The sequence below is a fragment of the Nipponia nippon genome, unplaced genomic scaffold (assembly GCF_047370975.1).
Source record: "Nipponia nippon isolate SJK-2023a ecotype South Korea unplaced genomic scaffold, ASM4737097v1 scaffold_4, whole genome shotgun sequence".
Taxonomy (NCBI): Eukaryota; Metazoa; Chordata; class Aves; order Pelecaniformes; family Threskiornithidae; genus Nipponia; species Nipponia nippon.
In genome coordinates this window covers 36,938,021-36,960,086 of record NW_028262358.1, presented here as the reverse complement: position 1 = coordinate 36,960,086, position 22,066 = coordinate 36,938,021, and the positions used below count along the sequence as shown (strand labels likewise).

Below are 22,066 nucleotides of genomic sequence, written 5' to 3'. Positions count from 1 at the left end.
CTCAGGCTTGCAATAGGGTTTTGTTTGTTTAACAGTTGATGAAAAGGCTAAATAGAACGCTGCAATTTTGTGCAGTTTTATAATATCTGGAAACAGGTGTTCAGGCATTTTCATGTATTTTACTCTTTGAAGAGAAATCCTCAAAACGTTAGGAAACAGCAAATATTTTTCCTGTGAAAACCATTTTTCTTCATTCAGGTCTGCTAAGTGAGAAAGTGGTATTCAGTCCTGTTTACAGACTGCACTGTACTGAATATCCACAAAGAGCAAGGCTAAAAGGGCACATGTGTGACCTTTTTAGGTGACCCATACTCCATGTCCATTTTTTCCATGTTGGTCTTTCAGGAGATGCAATAAATCGCTGAATTTGGAGTTCAGGCAGTCCCCTTCTTCCTCCTTTACTACAGTTGCCTCAGCAATTCTTAGATGTTCTCAGTGTGATAATAGTTATTGCTACCTTGGTGTCCAGCCTCAAAATGTGGGTTGTTTTGGCAAGCAACCATATATTCCTGAAGTCCCCAAATGAGAAAAAGGTAACTATTTTTTTTTTAAAGCCATCTCAATAAAACTTGAACAGAAGCTCTTGAAACACAATATGTTTCTGGAGCCTGATGGCTGACTTAAGAGTGTCAGAGACCTCTAACAAAGAGAGGAAACATGAGAATGTTTTCAGAAGAAATAGCATGTGAATCTTCTGCAGAAGAAGCTGTAAGACATGGTAAATATAGGGGTCTCTGCTTGCATCTTTTATAAGATCAGCCTTTGCACCTGTGTTGTGTAAATTAAAAATACACATCCATGCTCTTCCACCAACTCCTAGGAAGTATTGAATTGCCAAACCTTTCAAAAACCTGCTACCTAAAGGAAGGAGCACATTTCCCGTAAGAAAGAAAAGAAAACAAAACAAAAGGAAAAGGAAAAAAAAAAGAAAACCAGCATTTGCACAGAGGGAGGAAGTATCGATCATAGTTATGCAAGCAGCTTTTTTTTTATGTATGAGTTCTTATGGAAAAGTATATGTAGTACTTTAATCTAACCATGTGCTGTGTTAATGGTATGTTTACTCCTTCACTGTTAAGAAATTTTAACCCAGATAAATTAAAGTAACTCTTAATTGTATCTACTTTTACATGGTGTTTTATGCTTGAAGTAGGATGAGATTGTAGTGTCTGTAGAATTTGGTTTTGTTTGCATTCTTGACAAGTAAGCTGGTGTTTGAACTCCTTCAATTAATAATAAGCTGGTAGACATCTCTTTGTTACAAGTTCTAGTTTTCACTTGTCAGTCTAAGAATTGGTGTATACCTTGATCACACTGAATATTGCTCTCCCTCCTCCCACTAAGACTTCCCACTCTATTTTGTTCCATTTCTTCTACTTAATCAGCTATTAACTTGTTTGGAAATTGAGTAGGTGATTTAGAGTAGGATAATTTGACTTGAACAGGCAAATTTCTGTTTGTATTACAGAGATCAGTAATGTCTTTGACAGTTGTCTTCAAACTGACAACTGTACAGATGCCTAGGGAGACCCATATACATAATAAAGCAATAGAACTATTGCTTGGATATTTGCATTTTAGAAGGGAAGTAGACATGAGAATTTCCCAGCAGTTTCCAACAATACTCCGAGCAGATGATAATATCAACATTATTGAGGTTATATCAAAAGAGTTTGAAGTTGTTTCCTCTAGAAAATAGCAGGAAATGTTGTGTCAGACTTCAGCAGCCACAAATTCCTGCTTCCTTTTTTCCTTCTTAAATTTTCAAATATTAAATAAGTGGAACTGAAGGTTGTGGACCATTGAAAAGTCATTGGTGGAATTTCAAGAATCTTGTTTCTAGAAAAGGGTTAAAGTTCTTGCATATATGGTTCCTACTACATGGAAAAGGTCTCATTAATTGAATGGAGTTGTCTGGTTTCAGAAACACTGGGATTCTGGAGCGATCTTCTGGCCTCATTTTTAAATTTAATCCATAATGGAATAAATTCGGAAGCTAAATCATCATCTAATGGTTTGCCACATTTTTAGGAAGGTCATATTTCCCCTTTCTGGACGGTTTGCTTTCTGGCCTCTCTCATACGAAAACAGCATGGAACAGTTCTCAAAGAGTCTTAGTCGATTTATCCTTCCTAAACTTGTACAGAATTGCCTTCAGGGATATGAGAAAGTTATTTAATACCACAAATGGCATGGAAAAGCTGAACATGGAATAATTACTGGGTTTTTTGTTGTTTTGGTTTTTTTTTTCTTTCAAAGAAAGAGTGGACATCAAATTAAACAATGAGAAATTAAAAAATATGTATTGGGGTGGGGTTTTTTGCTTTTTTGTTGTTTTTTCTTGTTTGTTTGCTTACATTGACTGCTTAATGGCTTAGGTTGAGGGAGATGTGTCATTCAGGAGTAAGAAAGCTTAGAGTTATAGGAATATTGAGGTTAGTGAATTACTTATAAAACTATTATTTGTAAGTGATTTTTTGACCTGAAGTCCTTAGGAATTGTGTTTTTATTTGTAAGAGGATCAGATATTTATAATTCCTCATTAAAAAGTAGTGAAATAAGAAAAGAAATATATTCTTATAATACCAGATAACTAACATTTGTATAACATCTTAACTAGTATCTTATCTTTGGTTCTGAAATGTTTGTTATATTATGAAGGGTGAGGCTGATAAACCTAAGGAAAGAGTAACTGAGGTACATAGTGGTGAAAACCAGAGATCTTCAACTAGAGAAACATAAGCTAGTATGGCAAAATATGAGAAAAACGCAGGGTTAGACTGGTTTATGTTGTGTTTTATTTCATATACTGATGAATTCAAAAGGGTCTATACATATATCAGTGTACTTTGAAAAAAATCAGTGCACTTGAAAAGTCAGTGCACTTGGCCAGTGGTTGTATGCCTGCTGGTTCCATGGCATGACTCTTTTGTGACTGTCTTCTTTTCCTGTCTCATCCCTCAGGGAAACAGACCAGTTGATTTAAAATTAGTCAAAGGCTGAAATGAAGTCTTTTAGTCAATGAACTCTTTGGATTCTAATAAGCCTTGGAAAGATGGTAATCTACTTGATGTGAATGCTGATTTTATTACTTTTTCCCTTGCTTAGCATCTGTTTGCTATTTCCTAATGCTAATAATATACAAAAGATGTACAAAAACCATTCCCTTTCACAGTATCTTTAATTAAAAGCTAGGTAGTTGCCTTTTGTAGTATTTAAATGTCCCGTGTGTATAAAGATTACTATACTCAGGAAAAATGCACTATTATCTTGGGTTTCTGTTTGTAACAATATCCAGAATTTTAGATAGGAATCCTTATTTGGGAGCACACTAGCTTTGATTTCTCAATAAGTAAACCCCCGGGAGAATTAGAATAGGAAGAACTTCCATATGCGTCACTTAATTCATATAGAAGTGATGCAAAACTCTTCAGTGTTTGGAAATGGTCCAATAATGAGTGTTATATACAACTTCCACAGTTCTTCTGCCATCTCTTTCTACTGATTTATTAGTGATCTCCAAAATAAAATACTACAAGCTTTCCAAGAAGAAGGCATATTTTCATTACTGACTTGCTTAATCATGTCTTTAAAACTGAAAATGCAAAATGTATAAAACAGTGACCCTGAACTTGTGGATGAAAACTCTCCAGTCTCTATGCCTGAAGATTTAGGAAAATTCTCACTGAACTTCTTGGGTGGAGGTGTCCCAATGGTTTTGTCTTTGCCTGCAGTGTCACTTTCTTCGTGGAAAGTAGGACTGGAGTTTATCTTTTCTAAGACTAGCATTTGGTTGATTCCTCAAGCTGTGGCTTGACCAGTTTAAAACTCATCATCTTGCCTACTTAACTGACGTCGTGGCTTCAAGTGTAAGTAGCATGGGTATAATCCTTCACTGATTTCATGAGATTGCTATGTTAATATTTCATTTTGCTGTATCGTCATCTCTTATACTCTTATGCTTGATAATAGGGAGGGTCTTGCATTTAATCTTTTTTCCTTGCTACTAGTTCATCAAGCTTTGATAATTCTGGGAGTTCTCTTCTGAAAATTCCTTATTTTACAGTATCCTTAGGTGTTTATGTTATTAATGGATCTGTGGGAGTTTTCTCTACTACATTTAGGTAACATAAGTGCTAATAATGTTAGTGCAAATTGTATTAGATTCCTGCAAGGAAAAAAAGAAGGACCGTGATAAAATCTCCACAGGAATGTGATGTATGTTTCAGGAATGCTTTTCTCTAGTCTTAGTGCTTTAGACTTAATTTTGTTTTGATCCTCAAAATAAATATCCCTCTCCTCAACACACCCCCGCTCCAACCTTCCCATTCACTGGTGCTAAATCTTTTTTCCAGGGTGCCTGTTCTTATTTTCATAGCCTTTATGCCTTGTGCCTGGAGAACTCTTTTGATCCTACCATCAAAACAGCTTTTCTGAGGCTGACCAAGCCCTTCTCTCTTTTCATGTTTAATAACAGAAGTAAATGAACCCAGATAATTAGATTTTAAATAAAAATTGTCATATGTAAGTATTCCGGTTTTTTTCTTCTTCCTTTTCTTTTTTGCACTTTTGGTGACATAAAGGAAAAAGGAAAATTATTATATAAAAGCAAAACAAAACAAACAAAAAAAACCCAAACAAAACCCCCTCAAACATAAAAGAAACAAGCAATGAAATTATTTCTCTTTTGAAGAACTTAAAAACTGAAAAATCAGGCTATGTATATTACTGAAGCAGTTACCTTCCTCAATCTGTAAAGCACTGGTTAATGAACATTGTCTTGTTTCTGGTTCTTCATCTACTGAAGTTTCCCTTTCTCATTTGTTGAAATTTCTAGGATTGTTGTTGCTACTACTTTTTTTTTTTTTCTTTTTTAACCTGAAGAACTGGAGACAATGTCTTTTATCAGTCAGGTTGACTCTGTATTTTCAAAACTTCATTACAGCTGACTGCCTCCTTGGGATTCTTAGTTCCTTCCAGGCCATCCCACCACCTTTTCAGGCTGCACTCCTTGAAGTCTCTTGCATGACTGTTTGATTCTCCCTTTTTTTTTTTTTTTTTTTTTCTTTGTGAGCCCTCTTGTTAGGGGATATTGTACTCTCTTAACAGGAGCGTTCTTCCTTGCTAAAAGGACATGTTCTACTTGACTTGAGTGCTGTTATGGTATAACATCCTGAGAGATGTGTTTCTTAGAGCCTTTGCTAATAAGGTGTGTGAGGGACAGATACTGAGTGCCAGCTTCTCGGTACATCAACTACTGACTTATCTTTAATCTTGTACCTTTTGGATGCCACCATGCTGTTTGATGTTGCAGTGGTGTCGCTGCAGGCTGTGTAAAGTGAGAAGGCAACGTATAAAGCTGTCTTCTCTCTGGTAAGGTTTCCTTGTAGTAACATCTGCTGTATCTGTTTGCCTTAGGCAAGTTATGGTTAGAGGGAGCAGCTCAGAAGCAACATTGTGCCTTACTGATCGAAGTCTGAACTGCTAAATTTTGTAGAAATTACTTTGAGAAGGACCATGGCCACTATCAACAGGCTTATCACAATCTGGCCTGCTAAACTACTTCAATGCTCGGTACCAAGGCTAAGATACACCCTGCAGGTGAATAGCCACCTGTGACAGAGCTCAGAGCATCTGTCCCTCTGCTCCAAAAGGTGCTTCAGAAAAATCTGGTAGTATAAAGCTCATTTTGCTCTCTTATTGAGAACGGGATCACTTATTCTGAATTTCCAGATGATGTTGTTTTGGCAGTGCAACAGCCGTGCTCAGCTACCAGAATTCCTTGGGTTTCTTCCTGAAAGACTTCTGTCTCCAAAACAATGTTTTCCATGCTAATAGCCTGGACGATGGTCAAAGGTTTTTCTAGCAGAGCTGGCTGAAAAGAATGCAGACTATTTAAAAGTCCATCTGAGACCATTTGCTACTTTGACATTCTCCTATGCATGGATTATTTTTTAACCAAATGGGAAGTCGATTTATAAAATTTTGGACCGTGGGTTTTGCTTGAATGTGAATGAGTATCAGAAGCTTTGACTACTCTGAATGGGAGGGAGTCTTTTCTGCAGAAAGGAAGATTGGCTCCCACCAGTCTTTTAAACACCTTTTTCAGCCCTTCTGGAAGATTGTCCTATCTTAAGTTGTTTAATCTGGTGATTCATATTTTTTGTTGTTTGGTTTTGCATTTTGTGTTGTTTTTTTTAAAGCAGTTGACTGTGAAGAAAATGGGGGGGGGGGAAGTGAAAATATTAATCTAATAATTTAATATTCTCCTGCAACTCAAATCATCAATGATACTGAATGTGAGGCAAAGAACAGAGAAGATACAGGCATGTCTGAAAAAGCTTATTGTGAAGGCAATAAAACTAAGAGTGGTAATTTCAGCTCATGAGACTTGGAAAATTAAGGTCCACTACTATATTTCCATCACATGTGCCATTTTCTCTGTGAAAGACGTGAATTTTCAGGAAGTTTGATCTACCTATTTTCCCAGAGATTATCTGAATGTTGAATATAAGGTGGTTGAAGAGAAACCTAGTATTTTTATCTTAATACTACTTCCAGATTGTGTCTGTACTTTTTTGTTATACATGTTTTAAGAGATTTTTTTTCTTCTTTAGTAATGTGTAGATGCTTACTTCTGTGTTTCATTCTTCTCTCAAGGGAAAAGCTTCTTCCAGAGCAATGTCTGCTAGATGGGTTAAGGTACAAATTCCTCAAACCTGAGAGTGCTAGTTGTTCTTTTTTGCCGATTGCTAGAGGTCATCTTTTTTCTTGCCCTCTCCCCTCCACCCCCACCCCAAGTATCTTCCTTTTCTTGGGGCAGCAAAAGATGAGATATTACTACAGAATTCTGTAAGATTACTTACAGACTCATCTTAAAGGGAAGCTGCTCTCACAAATCCTTGGGGTTTTTTGATCCCATGTAGTAGAAGCCATAATGCTTTTTTCCTTCTACATCTCTGAAGGCAAAGGGCATACAGTAAAGAAAATAATCACATTCTCCCTTTTTTTTGTATTTACAAATAAGTTGAGAAGAAAATGTCAAAAGCAAAAGTATGCTAAATAAAACTTTGATTTCTGTACTCTTTTTGTTGGTTTAGTTTGTTATCGTTTACTGTTGTGGTAAGCACAATATTATAAAAAACATCCTTGAAATGCCTATTTTAAAACTGTCACTGTACTGTAGCATATATGTGCACATAGAGTTAATTTGTTTCACTTTATCTTGACATATTTAACGTTATTTGTGAAATGTGATCTAATTAATACTGTTTTTTCAAGGACTCATTTATCCCTTTATAGTAACACGCTGCTATAATGCAAGATTTTAAGAATCCTTTTCAGATAGTGTAATAAAGGTTCTGTGAGATTCCTTGACTTTACTTGTTTTTCTTCCAAATTTCCTTTTGAGTAATACCTTACAGTGGAGAACATAATAATGTTATCTACCACTGATGGGGTTAAGGGGAGAGATATTAAAACCCCATCTTTTGAGAGGTGTCTCTTCCTCATTCGTTGAACCCTGGTCTGAGATGAAATGGCTGTCGGACAATTAAGGAGACGTGCATGGTAGAGGAGAACCAAACTTCTTGCTTTTTAAGCATGAAGAATAAGCAAATGCATTAAGTCCTGATGATGCTTCTTACTAATGGATGGTTTAATGTGGGGGTTGTCTTGGAATACTTAAAATATTTGAAATAGTTATTAACAAGTAGAGTTCTTATTTTCATTTCTTTAACTCATAATTACAGGATCTTCTGCTGAGTTCTTTTTTTCCTTTTGAAATTCATGTGTATTTGTAGTATGCTAACTTAATCTACAGGTTTTTTTACAAGTAAATCTGATTTGCAATTGAAAAATTTAAGTGCTGTTCCATGAAGTTTCTCAGCTATATTTGCATGTTTCTCTTTGTTCATTTTGTCTTGCATTTTATTGAATCATTGCTGCTTATCCCTGTAATGTACCCGCTGTTCGGGGCAAAACTCTGTTAAATGTAAACTTATCAAAAGTCTGAAGTGTTTGACTTTTAAACTATTATGTTAATCATAAAGCAAAGAATTTGGAAACAAATGTGACTATTGTGTATCTACATTTTATATCTTCCAGTTCTTTAGGCTATTTTCTTAAATAAGCAAATAAATACTACTTACATGGAGAAAATATTCTTTATAGAATATTTCTAAAACTAACCACAGTATTTAATATACCTAGCCTCCCACATTATTTGGCATCTCATGTAATTGGTTGCCCCTCCACAAACTAAGGGCAGCGCCATCAAAAACCAAAAGAGAACCTGCAATTATTTTAATTTGGTTTAGATTTAATGATTCTGCATGGTCTTCCTTTCTCTTTAATTATTCCCTATATAAAACTGGGTATAATATGGTTTCCTAATGAGAGAACACTCTTCTGATGAGTAGATGCAGTTACTGCTATTAGTGTTTCACCAATTTTGATTTTTTCAGAGAGAATTGGAGGAGAAGCCTTATTTTGCAAGTCTGAAGAATACAATTATTTTCAAACAATCTGGAACTACAGTTTTCTATGTTCTTACATACAGCACTAGAAAAGTGTTGGTGTTGCACAGTACCACCTTCTTGTTTGCTTGACCAGCAAACAGAGTTTGGATGGTTAAAAAAACCCTTCAGGTTGATAAGCCATCTTCGTTGTTGGGTTAATAAAAGATGATTCTAAGATATGAATATGCTAATACTGGAACTTGTACCCTAGCTTTCTGTTTTCCTCTTGCTTATTCTTTCCCCTTATACATGGCTTCATTTATTTATGGGGTTTTCCTTACTGTTCTTTGGTTTCAGATGCGAGTGTCTCTCTGGTTTATGTGGTTTCCCCATGTGCGAGGCAGGCTCCATTCCCCAGATAGTCTCGCGTGGAGATGGAACACCTGGCAAGTGCTGTGATGTCTTTGAATGTGTCAATGGTACGTGACGCTTTCTCTTGCACCTGGCGAGGAGGATTTTTATCTGTCTGTGGGAGATGCTGGGCATTTGGTTATTTTTACCATGTTGTCAAAGTCTAAGAGAAATAATTTTCTTGAGGTTCATTCAGTAAGAGGGAACTGGAAGTTCTACTGAAGATACTTCAGTGGGAAACTGTCATTTGTAAGTTGCCATGGTTTTTTAATTTCTGAAGCACTATTCCCTGTGATCCAAGGAATTATAGTTTTAGCAAGGCTCCCTCGCTGCATGTTTTTTTTTTTTTTTAGGTACTCCTTTGCCAGCAGCAAACACTAGAGTCCTTTTAGAAGTGAAATTTTTGCTAAGCACTGCAACTGCTTGTTGCAGTACAGTAAACAAAAACATGCTGTTTAGACTATGGGGCTCGCTTTAAGAAACATATGCAAAGCAATTTTTAACATGAATGTACAACCTTTGGAAATTTTAAGTCAGTGTAAGAACAGACTGATATGCATTCTTTTCTTTCCTATGTAAATGTTTAGAAAATGTTTAAAAATCTTGACTTTGTTATGCAAGTGACTGTATCTCGGGACTGCTCTAGGCTATATATATAGAACTGCATATATGATGTATATGGTGAGTTGGGAAGAAACTTAGATATTTGACTGTTGTTAGATAGAAGGGGAAAAATGCTCTTGAAGGGTTGCATGCTCAGGTAATTTCTGAGCATGAAAAGTTATATGTTGGTGCAGTATTTACTAATTAATATTTATTCAGCAATATTTAATCTTTTTTAGTGGTGCATGTATCGTATGTTGGAAACAGCTTTTATTTACATTCTTCATTGCATATGCACATAAACATACATAGAGAGACAGACACTTTCCCCAGGAGAATGTTTGTGATATTTACATGTAGTAATATTTTAAATACTTAAATGCCAATTCAAAAATAATACTTAGTACATATAATGGGATGATATATATAAACATTAACTTCTTTCATATGAATAAAAGAATTTGCCTCAGGAAGAATCACAGGTTCTTTAGCTTTCAGATTAATTCTTTCACTATTTGGGAGAAAATTGTAGATACTGTAGAATTAAATGCAATTTACCTAATTTTTGTTTATATATTGCCTGTTATATGAAAGTAATATTAATCTTCCTTTGTTTCACATACGTGCCATTCTGCTAAAGTATCATTTCTGAATTTGATTTAACTGTGTGGCACACCTCAAGGCAATGTTTGATTAAGGATTTACTTTAGTACTTTGAGCAAGAAGTGCAAAGCCAATTTCTAATATGATATCTTTGCTGGTGTGAAACAGTCTCAAAGCTACAAACCACCTTGCTAACATTCCTGTTTCTCTTCAGTCTGCACATTATTTGTGGGTACTGCTATCAAAATTGTTGCGTTATATATATCAGGTCTTAGATGGAGTTGTTTAAATTACCCAATTTTTTTTGTCCTTAGTAATTTTCATATCCTATTTCCAAGGAGGACTTACATTCATTTTTCATAGTTAATAGTGAATTTGGACTGTCTTAGCACTGTTGCCCTGTGCATCATTGCCTTTATTGCTCACTGTAACTCACTCCAAAGGTTGAACCTGCTTTTGGATCAGGATTTCTTTTTGCCTCTCAGGCTTTCCCATTCCTAATCACCTTAGTAGCCTATGAAGACAGAGTAAATTGGAAGACAAAGTAGGAGTTTTGGAAGGGAAGTTGATGCCAGAGAGGGAAGCAGAAAGGCCAGATTAGAGGAAAACAAAGGTTTGTAGGAATAGATAATCTTTTGTCTTGTTTATGTCCTTAAAATTCAGTATATTACAGGCAAGTATGAAAATTACTTTTTTAATAAGTTCCTCTTTAAAAAAAATAATGCTGAGAAATGTGCTCAGAAAAGTTAAATACTTGTAGGTTTTGGGTTTGTTTTTTTTTTTTTAAAAAGGGCATTTGTCTTTATGCTACTTAATGCTACAATCAAATTTTAAAAGATAATGCTGTATGATGTGACTTGAAAGTGCTTTAAGTATATTTAGAAGTGAGAAACTTCCAGGTGCAATTATTAATGATGCTTCATTTTGGAAAGAGGAAACAGTTATAAGCCTGAAGATGATAAATACTTTTATCAATAAGCTGGGAGCAACTGTGAAACTCCTCATGAGGAGTTCTGTATGTGATGTTTGCATTGTGTGGCAGATCATTTGTAAAGAGGACAGAATAGTCATAGAACTTGATCCGTATTGCTTTATAATTTGCATTTTTTTCAAGTGCATTTTAGGATGGTTAGATGGTTCTTGTATCAGGGACAAATGTTGCAAGCCACAACTGTAAAACCTCTAAATGCCTAGAAAACTATTTATGTCAAGAACTTATTAAAGTCTAGTGCAATGACAACCTGGTAAAAAAAAAAAAATTCCTACCATTACTTCTGTCAGTTTAAAATGAAGAGGAGGGGGGGAATGTTGTTTATGAGACTGATAGTTGAACATAATATCTAGTTCTAGTTTTTTAGAAGGGTCTTGAAATACTAACAAGTGCAGAAGAGATATAGTAGATATCCGTGACAGATGGAGGAAATATCTTACAGTGATAGGCTTAGATCAATTTCTTCATTTAAAAAAATTGCTATCAAAGTAACAAGAGCCAAATCTGTAAGATCTAGGACATGCTGTTCTCAGCAGTGAGGGTGGTTAGCAGTTGACACAAACTGCTAGGAAGATGCTGAATTCCTTATCTTCATCCTTTCCAATTAGGATTAGATGCCTTTTTAAAGAGTGGGTTTTAATCAAATGCAAGTTAATGGGTTTATAGATGGTAAGTGAGGAAGTTGTGTAATCAGTGTTACCAACGAGTTCCATTAGTTACTTCTGTGTTTGAAAAACCTCTGAAAACAGGCAAGAGGATGAAATAAAAAGGACATGTGAACAGTCACATTAGTATACTTTTCCTGCTGTTATAACATCTATTTAATGTTAGAATTAAATAATTCTGTTGGGAGGGGGACAGAGAAAAAAGCTGTCAGGAATAATACTGATCATCTGAGTTACCTTAAAATAAAGGCATCCATTACAAATAAGTGTATGTAGACTGTAAAAAATCTGGTTTGTGTACTGTGGAGTAACTAAAATATGTATTTAGGTAACCCTAGTGATGTCCAGAGTGTTACAGCAGGCCAGCCTTCTGTAATATTTGTTGCAAGTATGTGCTAATGCGATAGATGCAGAGTTGCATGTTCAGAGGGCGTATGGGAGGCTGGGAGCATTGGCCAGTGCTGAGGGGGTAGTTAATGAATAAGGGCAGCAAAATAACGTGTCATGTAGAGACTCTACAGTATGTTCTCTTTGTTAGCATTTTTGGGACAGATCAGTCATTCTTTCACAAACGTTTTTCCTGGTTTTAATGTAAAACTGATTTAGAAGCTCTCTGATATATCTGTAGATTTTGTGTGGTTATCTGTTACCAGTGCACACTCTCTCAAACTAGCTTTTGGTTTATCTGTCTTAGAAAAGCATATTAATCTACGGTGAGAGAAACTTCTACAGTAGTCAGTCTTTGCACATCATGCAGCTGTTGTTGTTCCTGTTTGATTATAAATACAGCAGTAATATGCTAATCATTATTTTCATGCTTCAGATTTATATTGGGTGTGTCCTTAAGCTTCCCATCACATGTAATCTGCTGTTCCTTTGTTATATAATTACATAAACATTATTTATCACCAAAATAACATTTACTCCTGCTTGGAAATGGTCCTGATATTTTTATTTAATTGGAGCTTGTTGTTAAGTACCTACTGTCTGTGGCTGTACAGTCTTTGTATAGAAGAATATTTTCAATTCTTTCGAATTTTTTTTTTACATGAAATAATTTAGAAAGAGCTGAGAACAACTTTCTCATTGGTGTCAAGAAAAAAAATACATTACAGAGAGCTGATGTTCCTCATAGTTTTGTGTGACGTTTTAATTGTCATGAATCTATGCAGAGATCAGAGTATTGTACATAAAACTGTTACACTAATTTGAGACATAAATTTGTGCTTTTTAAAACACCTGTGATTAAAAGAATTCATCATTATGATTAATGCACAAATATTACTGTCGTTAGAATGCAGTTCTTGTCCCAAATGTCAGTCAGTTAAAAAGGTCAATTTTAAGGCATGTATTGATTCCTTTATTTTGAAGGAAAGCATCTTTGTAAATAAAATCATTCTGTAGTGTTTAAATGGTGGTAGGAATCAAGCCAAAGTTCTCTTTTGACGCAATGAAGTTCCTCTGTCATGATTTATGCAGTATGAGTAGTTGGGCCATCCCAGAGCATACCCTGCCTGGTCTTTGGATGTCAAAATGATAGCTCAGGCAACAGCGATGGCCGCAACTTTGTTGTTTCTTGCTCCGTTTCCCTTGTCAGAAGAAAGGTTTTTACTGTTTAATTTGTAAATTAAACCTTGCAACTCTCTGGAACTGTTGATAAACACTGATTTACAAAGCAATGGTGATATAATTTTGTCAGTCTTTGCTTAGAAGATGGCTGGCTGTTTCTCCTAATCTTACTTTCTTGATGACCCTCAGGGCAAGCCCCAGGTTGTGCATGTAAGAGAATTCTAGCCTGAGGGAGACAGAGAAGCATGAATTGCTAAATTTAAATCTCTGGCTGCCATAAAATAGTGTAACTAGAGGTATAGCTGATGTAGCTATATACATCACAGCTCGTTGCATATGAGAATCGGAGATAAGTATAGTGGTGTTCAGTAGTGAAGTTTTTGGGGAAGAGCTACATCCATAGTCAAATGTGCTTGTTCCTGAAATGTGTAAGTAAAATGTGTAAGAGAAAATAAGGCAATGTGAGAAATCTATAGCAAATACTTTCATCTTAATATTTGAAACTGAAAATGAGGTTGTGCCTATTGTGTGGTTCCAGTTCATTGCAACAGAGTGCACGTTTCAGTGAAAGTGAGAGTGTATATTGCTTTGTTTAAAGGTAGGTTATTCCAGGTGCCGTGCAGTTTCCCTGCTTGTACTTAACCTGAAATCTGCTTTCCGTCTAGAGAATACTAGGTAGCATATGATATAAATTTGGGGAAAACTGAGCAGGAGATTCCCAAGATACAGTCCTTCCCAAAATCCTGCATTTTACAGAAAGTTAACTCAAGGTTTCTTCTGATCCACCCAAAATATATTACTCATCAGGATTTTTGTGTACTAATCCTGATGTGCTGCCTTTTCTCATGGGAGAGCTTGTAAAGAAAAAAATTGATTCAGTATTAAATTACAAATATCAACAAGTGAATCTAAAGAGATTGAAAGATGCATGTGCAGCAAGAGTGGAAGTGCTTGGAAACAAGAGAGTATCCAAACTTGCCTGTTCTCTAATTAGGTATTGATGCATGGGTCTCTTGAATGTAAGTTGTGCTAAAGCACATACTGACTGCGAACTGTGCCTTAGAAATTTGAGAGCGCTATTACCAAGCATCTTGCAGCTGCTTCCTGCTGTCAGTCAGAGCTTCCACTTCTCAGTAAGTTTACTTGCATAAAACCACTACTTCAAAAGGATCTGTGCTTTATGAAAGATGGTAAACTGCATGTATAACAGTGGTCCTCATTAATGTGTTCATGTGGTCCAAGGTCAAGGAGACCAGGCTGCTTTCTGCCATAGCCAAGTATGAGCTGTGATTTGAGAGTCCAGCCTTGCCAGGAGTCGCTCTGGAGCCCCACTTCATGTCCCTTTCCCTCAGAGGTGAGGTGTGGACTTTTGTTGCCCTGTCCATTGAGAATGGGACTACCATTTAATAACTGGCATTGATCCCAGGAAGAAAGGATGACAACTTCCCCTGGGACGTAAGACACTGACCCTTTCTATACTGCTGTTTCAGGCTGTACTGATGATCACATGGTGGTATAGAAGGGATCTCCTAAATCATTAAGCTCATTCACTTGATGTGACACCTAACCTGTCTTTTATAACTGCTTCTGTAATTTTTTTCCTCATTTGAGAAGATACCACTGACATAAATGAGGCATTTCTCTTTTCTCTATGCCTCCTGGCTTTCTTCACGCTTGTGTCTCTATACGGTGGTACTGCATTGGAGGAGAGATTAAAATCCCTCTTTAATCACACTTCTTGTCACCTGTTGATGCACTTACTCCTCACAGCAATTGCAGTTCTGTTATTAAGCTCATGGTATGGAAAAGGATAAAGGTGATTCCCCTATTTCTAAAGGGAAATAAGAATCACCTGTTTCTAAAGGGAGCATCAATGAGTAGTGAAGGGATTTGATGGGGAATATTGGGTCAGCAAAGAAAATCTTCACTAAAGAAGGAAAAACGAAGTCCAACACCTCACAGACACTAGCTACTTACCACGGAGTTCCCATTACTTATTGCACTAATCCTGACAGAACTTACATTGCACTTTCATAAAACTTATTTTCCATGTGCTCTTAAGAAATAAGGATTTGACCAAGGTAACAGAGTCTGTCCCAGAGCAGAGAACTGAATATAGTCCTGATCCTAATTAAACATTACTGCATATTTCTCTCTCAGCATCCAAAACCACGGAATTTTGTGGTGGACTTTAAACAGACACCCGCTTAAAAATAACAAGATGCAAAATGCAGCTTGTGAGGAGCAAAAGATAACAAACTTCTTGATAAGTAATAAAAGGAAGATTAATGTTAAAGGAAGATAACCTGATGCCAAAAAGGTAGAGAGATTTAGTGGTTGTGGGGTGGGGTTTTGGTGTTTAGGTTTGCTTGGTTTTTCTTCAGTCAGAACATTTGAACAGTATTTGAAAATCATGGCTTATCATCAGCCACAGCAGTGTGATAATTTGGTCTAGTATAGTGAAAAAGCAGGTCAGTCTGCCAAACCAAGTCAAATGTTTTAGATCGTCTGAACCTGGATTATACTCACCGTAGTCAAATTGGGAAAAGTATCTGAAACAATGCAAGCCATTACCAATTACATTTAAAACAAGAGGGAAAAGGAAGATGCAGAAAACTGAAGGCCAGTCAAAAGGCCAGTCAATCCAAAATTCCTGGTGAAAATATTCAGTCTGTAGATACATATAAATAAAATGTAAATAAATAAAAGAGGAGGGGTAGTAATTGTCAGGACCATAGCTGGATGTGAAACCAAACTCAAAGCTTTAGCAGTGGTTCACCATGAGTGGGAGGGTTGGCCAGGGGGTAGTAGAGACTGAGTTTTAAATAACGTAAGGACAAAGTCTAACTCACTTCTTTCATTCATATCAGTTAATGAAAAACAAGATGCTAGATGGATTCTATGGAACTGATGGTATGGTATGTCATATACAAAGAATATTAGATGCCAGATGGTGCAGTTCTGTCTGGTATTAAAAGTTTTTTAAAAAAAAAAAAAAGTAAATACTTCTAGTATTTACTTTGAAGTAGTAAGGTTTTTTGCCAAAGTGAATTTTCTTGGTAAGCTGATGTCTTCAGTAATGTTTTGACTCACAGATATTTCTAGATGCTTAAACTTGGACAAAGTTGCCAACGCTTTAGAGGACAAGGTTAGAATTAAATATTTTTCTCAACAAATGGAAGAAATTGTTAGACCTATTATAATGCCAAACCACAGCTTTGTGTTACAGGTTTGGGGATTCTTTTTTCCTGCAATTTTTAACTTCTCTCATGCACTGGAGACTTATCACAGATGTACTGGCAATGAATGATGGGCTATGCCAGTACCTTTTAGTGGTGCTGAGATTTGTTTCAGATGCCTGTGTCCTGGTAACAAGCCTAGGGCTAAACTGATCACAACATCTATTTTCTCCTGTGATAGACTGACAGAGACTACTGGGATTTAAATGCATTCCTCTGTTATGAAGAACATGGCTTGCTTCCAAGAATTGCTTGGTGATTTTTATTGAGAAAATCTGTCACTGTTTGAGGGTTTTAGAGCACAGCCATGGCCCTTGGTGGCCCTGGCTCCTCCTTTGGCTGTCCTGGTGGTTTTCTGTGGTAGGGCTGTAACCTACTGCAGGGTGTTAAAAAGTAGCACTGCTTAATTGCCAGAAGGAGGTGTAGACAAACAGGGGATAGCCTAGAGGAAAGCCACAGAAACAATCAAACACAGAAAAGCATGACCTGATGAAGACAAACTAAAATTGAAAGAAGTGTGTGCATTTTATCTGTAAGAGAGGATGGAGGCAGGGACACCCAGGATGAGTCCTTTTAGCAACAAATTTGCACATTGGAGGAAGGTAAAAAACAGTGGGACATATACCTTCAAGATGGGAAAAATAATGAAACTTGGGAAACTTCCTTTGTTTGCTCTTTCTGTCTAACCTGTATTACCCTTGCTGTGATTTGAGCTTAGTTACAGTAGTTAAAACTGTGGAATCGTTTAATAGGTAGGTTGCAGTTTCTCCATTACTGGTGGTTTTAAAGAAAAGATGAAGCCAGGGATGTATTAGGTAAAGCTGATTCTGTTGGGGGATCTTTCCCTGCTCTTTTCCATGATGCAACCTCCACCCCATACGGTGACTTGGAAATAAGTTTTCTGTCCCTATGGCGAGCACCTCGCAGTCTTGTCTGCTGTGTGTAAAAAAGACACGTATAGCAACCTACACAAGAGCTGTCTTCTAAAAGCTGCCTAAAGGTTACTGGATTGGGATCTGCTGCTGAGGTGGACAGAAAATTTTAAGACTGTTGTTGAAAGTCAGCACTATATGGATTGTGGCAGCTGGATATAAAAGTGGTTTCTAATGTGATGGTGCAGACTTTCTCTGCTAGAAACCTTACTATAAAAATCTGATTATTTCCATTTTGTTTTAAAGGTGAATTGCTGAACTTGATTTTCCTCAGCGTCCTGAGTATCTTTTAATATCTTTTTACAGACTGCAGGTGCCACAAAATAACATTTCTTTCCTTTAAGCTGTGCAAGTATGTATAAATAATTGTATAAATGCATGCATAAATAATTGCATTGATGTACAAAGAATAGTTACGGGTTTGTTTTAATTCTGATATCTCTGTTTCTGGATGGCCTTTTTAAAAGATGCAGGACCAAAGGACTTTCAGAATGGTCCTGCAATTGTGTTAATAGGGAATACACTGCACTAAGCAGTACAACCTGAAGAGTAAGAACCCAAATATTTTTTTTTCTACCTAGCTTGTTTTTATATATTTGCGAGGAAACAAAAGCATACAGTGTGTAGTCCTTTAACGTTGTTGTGGGCTAATTCCAATGAAACTCCCTAACAGCACAGCTTTTGAAAAATGGAAAGCTTTTTCGTATTATGTTTATACGGACGCAGGATTCAAGTTTATCAGTTTCCTTCCCTTTCATTTAATTGAAAGTTCACAGCACTTGCGCCAGTTCCTTCCAAGAGTCTGGTACAAATCCTTCTGTACGCTGAAGGAATGTCCGAAGCGCTGGAATCACGAACCTTTTAATCCTTTAAACAACAGAAAATTGTTTTGAATCTCGCTTCCGCTTTGGGAGGGCTGGAATTTCTGATACTACAAAAGAAAATGCCCAAACTTGCCTACAGATGGCTGATGCCTGCAGCATCTCATGCACTCAGCATAACTGTGTGCAGAATTGCTGCCTCGCAAGGGATGGATTGCCAAACTTGCATGTGTTTCTGAGCTGTTCCGTGACTCTAATCAAAGAAAACCACAAGTACTGGGAAACTACAGAAATCTCAATAACAGAAGTTTTATTTTGGGCTAGTTCAGCCAATAGAACCATATTTAATTATATTTAAAAGTATAAGGTAAAATACCTTAGAAAACTGATTTGATAAAACCAGATTCTGTTTGCAGTTCAGATGGGAGATAAAGGTCTTAAGAAGTAAGCACAGGTTGTGTCTGTGCACTGTGAGGCTGTGTGGTTTGCTGCAATGCTGACTTTTAGGGCTCTCGCTCCCAGAACAAAAAGGCTGTGGCTGTGAGATCTGTAGAGCTAAACTTGTGCCAGAACTATTTCTTATTTAACTCTGTGGCAGGAACTTTAATGCCAAATCAAGTCCAGTCTCTTAGTCATTCTTAACTTTATATAGGAGCAGCAATGTGATATCATCTGTCCTTCCACAGCCAGTGTAAACTCTGTATTGTTCTGGGTACCATCTGCTCTGTCCTGGCTCCTTTCATAGATGGGCCGTTGTGAGTCTGTGCTTGGTCTGGATCAATCTTGTATTACTGGGTTATCTGATAGCTGGCAGACACGGAATTCATTTTCACGGATCCATGGCCTGGGTATCTGTCTCATGCCCACTGTTCCGTTGCGGTAGTCTGCATCAGAAAAGGGATTTGGGGTTTTGGATACATTTAAGCACTTTTTGCTGTGAAGTTCAGTCGATTTAAATTACTTTATCACGCAGTGAAGCTTTGGTACTTGAAGAATTCTACCTGTAGTATTCTCTTTATTGGCAGAATAACGAATTCATGGTTACTGGCATTTAGGAAAAGATGCATTTATTTAATGTTAGCTTTCACTCCTTTGTGGCTGCCATACATAGATCAGTAAAGCAATAAAATTAGCACTTTTTTTTTTTTTAAAAAAAAAGGTAAATGAGAGAATCTTCCAGCATATTGTGGTGGAAGAAATGCATTGTTACAATTCCATGGCATGGTGCTTACTCTTTCATTAGGCTTCCACTTTATGAGTATCTAAAGCTAGAGTTCTTAATTTAGTGCTTGCTTTGGCTTGACTGAGTCTTAAGACTGCAGTCTTACATATGGTTCTAACAAAAGTAATCCTTGTCTCATAGCTGGTTGTATAGGCTTAGGTCAATAGTTTAGTATGAATGTATACACTGCCATAAATCTGGATGGTAAAAATACATGTATAGTGAAATTCTATGGTCGTTTTCATTGTAGGAATAAAACAGACTGTTTCCTTTCAGGATTTACAGTTCCTTGCTTGGTCTTGTTTGGACATTTTAAAAATGAATGATAATTCATGGGAGATGATGTTTCTACTTCTAACTAGCAGGAATTCAGATCTACTGTTTGGGGATGGGGGAAATCAGTAAAAATCTGGAATGCTGCAATCAAAACAGTAAAGTCAGAAGGAAATGAATTGAAGGCCTTTTGAGTTGTGTTGGCACTTCTTCCTTTTTGAGAAGGTTTTTAGACTAACAGCTTGAGCTACATAAACTTGAAATATGTCTCAAGTGTTTGTTTATGTGAATTGCTTTCTAATGAGGTCATAGCTGTTTTCCCGGACACAGTGGTATTTCCTCCTCTTACTCTTTTTTTTTTTTTTTTTTTTAATGCTGCATTCTACATTATGCCTTGAAGACAGAACAGGCATATAAAAATCAAACATTGCTCAGGATACTTCCCAGTTTCAACTCTAATGCTTTACAATCATATTAAATGACTTGAGGCTGGAGCTCAACAGAAGTGTATGTGGAAAGAAATACTAGAGTCCCTGAAATGCTTTAGAGTTTTAAAGAAAAAGCTGTGTCATTGTCAAAAGTAACTCAGTTCCCAAAAGTAAGAGGATTGGGGTGGTGGAAAGGAATCTGCAAATCCTGAGTTTTCACTTAAATATTTTTCATCTCCCATGTGAGATGGAGCACTAACCAAAAAAGAAAAATCACCTGACCATAAAGTGGGCACAGTTTTCAGCCCTATGTGGCTAGGTGCTACACATGTGAGTAAATAAATAGTCTTTTCTGTGTATTCTACAGAAATCAGCAACATAGGCAATTGTCCTTTCTTTCCTTTGCAATGTTTAGTTCAGATGTAATGAAATGTGATGGGTTTATATACAGTTCGGTAATGTTCTTAATTTTGACTTTGCTGCTGAAATAAATAGCTTCCTGTTTGCAGAACCTTTGGCTTTTGAGACTGCTAGATTCTGAAAAAATAAATCTGTTTACTAGAATCTATTTTACCTCAGGTAGGTGCTTTCAGGTATCTTGGGCTAGTGTCATAGAAAGCCAAAAGGTTTATTCTGAAGTGGGGAAGAGGGAGGAGACTTAAGTCATTGAGTAATGTAATGATGAAACTTGAAGTCATGATTTCCTAATGACTAATGTGGTGTATTATAGTTGAAACTAAATTTGGAGTATTTCTTCTATGGTGTCTTGAGTCACAATGATTCAGCCCTGGGCTGTGGAGCTGCACAGTGGGGTGGGGGTGGGTGGGTGGGTAGGGGTGTCAGTTAGGCTGGTTGAACTGAATACGCTCTGCTGGCAATAGGTGGTGGAGGCGGAGGTAAGTTTGTATGTATGGGGTAACTGCAAGGTCAAAAGCCCTAAGGAGACCTTATGATGTATTAATGATGTGTGGATCTGCTTCATAATCTGGAACCAAACCTCTTCAGTTATAAAAAAAAAAATAAAAAAATAATAAAAAGTGGCTAAATCTGCAAACTGTTTGGTTGGTTTAGTTAGCATTTTTTTTTTCTCTAATGCTATCAAAGTGAATAGGCAATGTCCTTCCCAAAATACTTAAGAATTTTCAGAGGCTTTTAGTTTCCCACGAAGTTTGGATTTAATTATACGTTAGAGCTCTGCTGTAGGTGGAAGCATAAAAGAAATAGTCTTGTGTTTTTGAAATGCTAAAGTGATCACATAAATATTTATTACTATTGAGGTTATTTTCTGTGGGGAGTATAGATATGAGCTGACTAGCACAGCTCCAGGTTGCTTGGACTGAGAAGCATTCAGTTCTGCATAACAGATCATGCAGTCACAAAATACGTTTGTTGTTTATTTGTTGGTTTTTTTTTTAAACGTATCCCTAGGGATTGAACAGCTTGAGTGCAATTTGTCCACCTGTGTACGAAGTCCTGCAGAAAGGAAGATTACACTTAAGAAATATCAGAAACTCTTCTTAAAACAAAAAACTCTATTGCTTCATGTGCTAAAATTTGAAGTAGCTTCTGGCTCATCCAGAATGAGAAATATTTAACACCTATGAAGAAATACCAGTGCCTTAACCTTCCTTCAGTATTTTAATTTTTAACATGGAGATTTTTAATTGTAAATATTTGCTCTGAAAGTAATTTTTAATAGCATTTTATTTTCTTCCGTTGTTGAAACGGACAATAAAATATACCATGTTCTTAAAAAAAATATTTGAGTTCAGAAAATGGAAGAAGAATCAGCTGTCTCTTTATATCTGTTTTTTGTCAGTAGCAACATGAGTTTAACTATTTTGCTTTTA

The 22,066-nt window shown here is 36.5% G+C and overlaps 1 protein-coding gene across 2 annotated transcripts in view; it reads left to right on the top strand.

Moving 5' to 3' along the window:
• Window positions 1-22,066, top strand: part of CRIM1 (cysteine rich transmembrane BMP regulator 1) — a 199,916-nt gene that overhangs the window by 106,507 nt on the left and 71,343 nt on the right. For both annotated transcript variants that reach the window (XM_087776384.1, XM_087776383.1), the window contains one exon: window positions 8,817-8,938. In XM_087776384.1, the coding sequence (XP_087632510.1) occupies window positions 8,817-8,938 (122 nt within the window). The remainder of the gene's footprint in view (window positions 1-8,816; window positions 8,939-22,066) is intronic.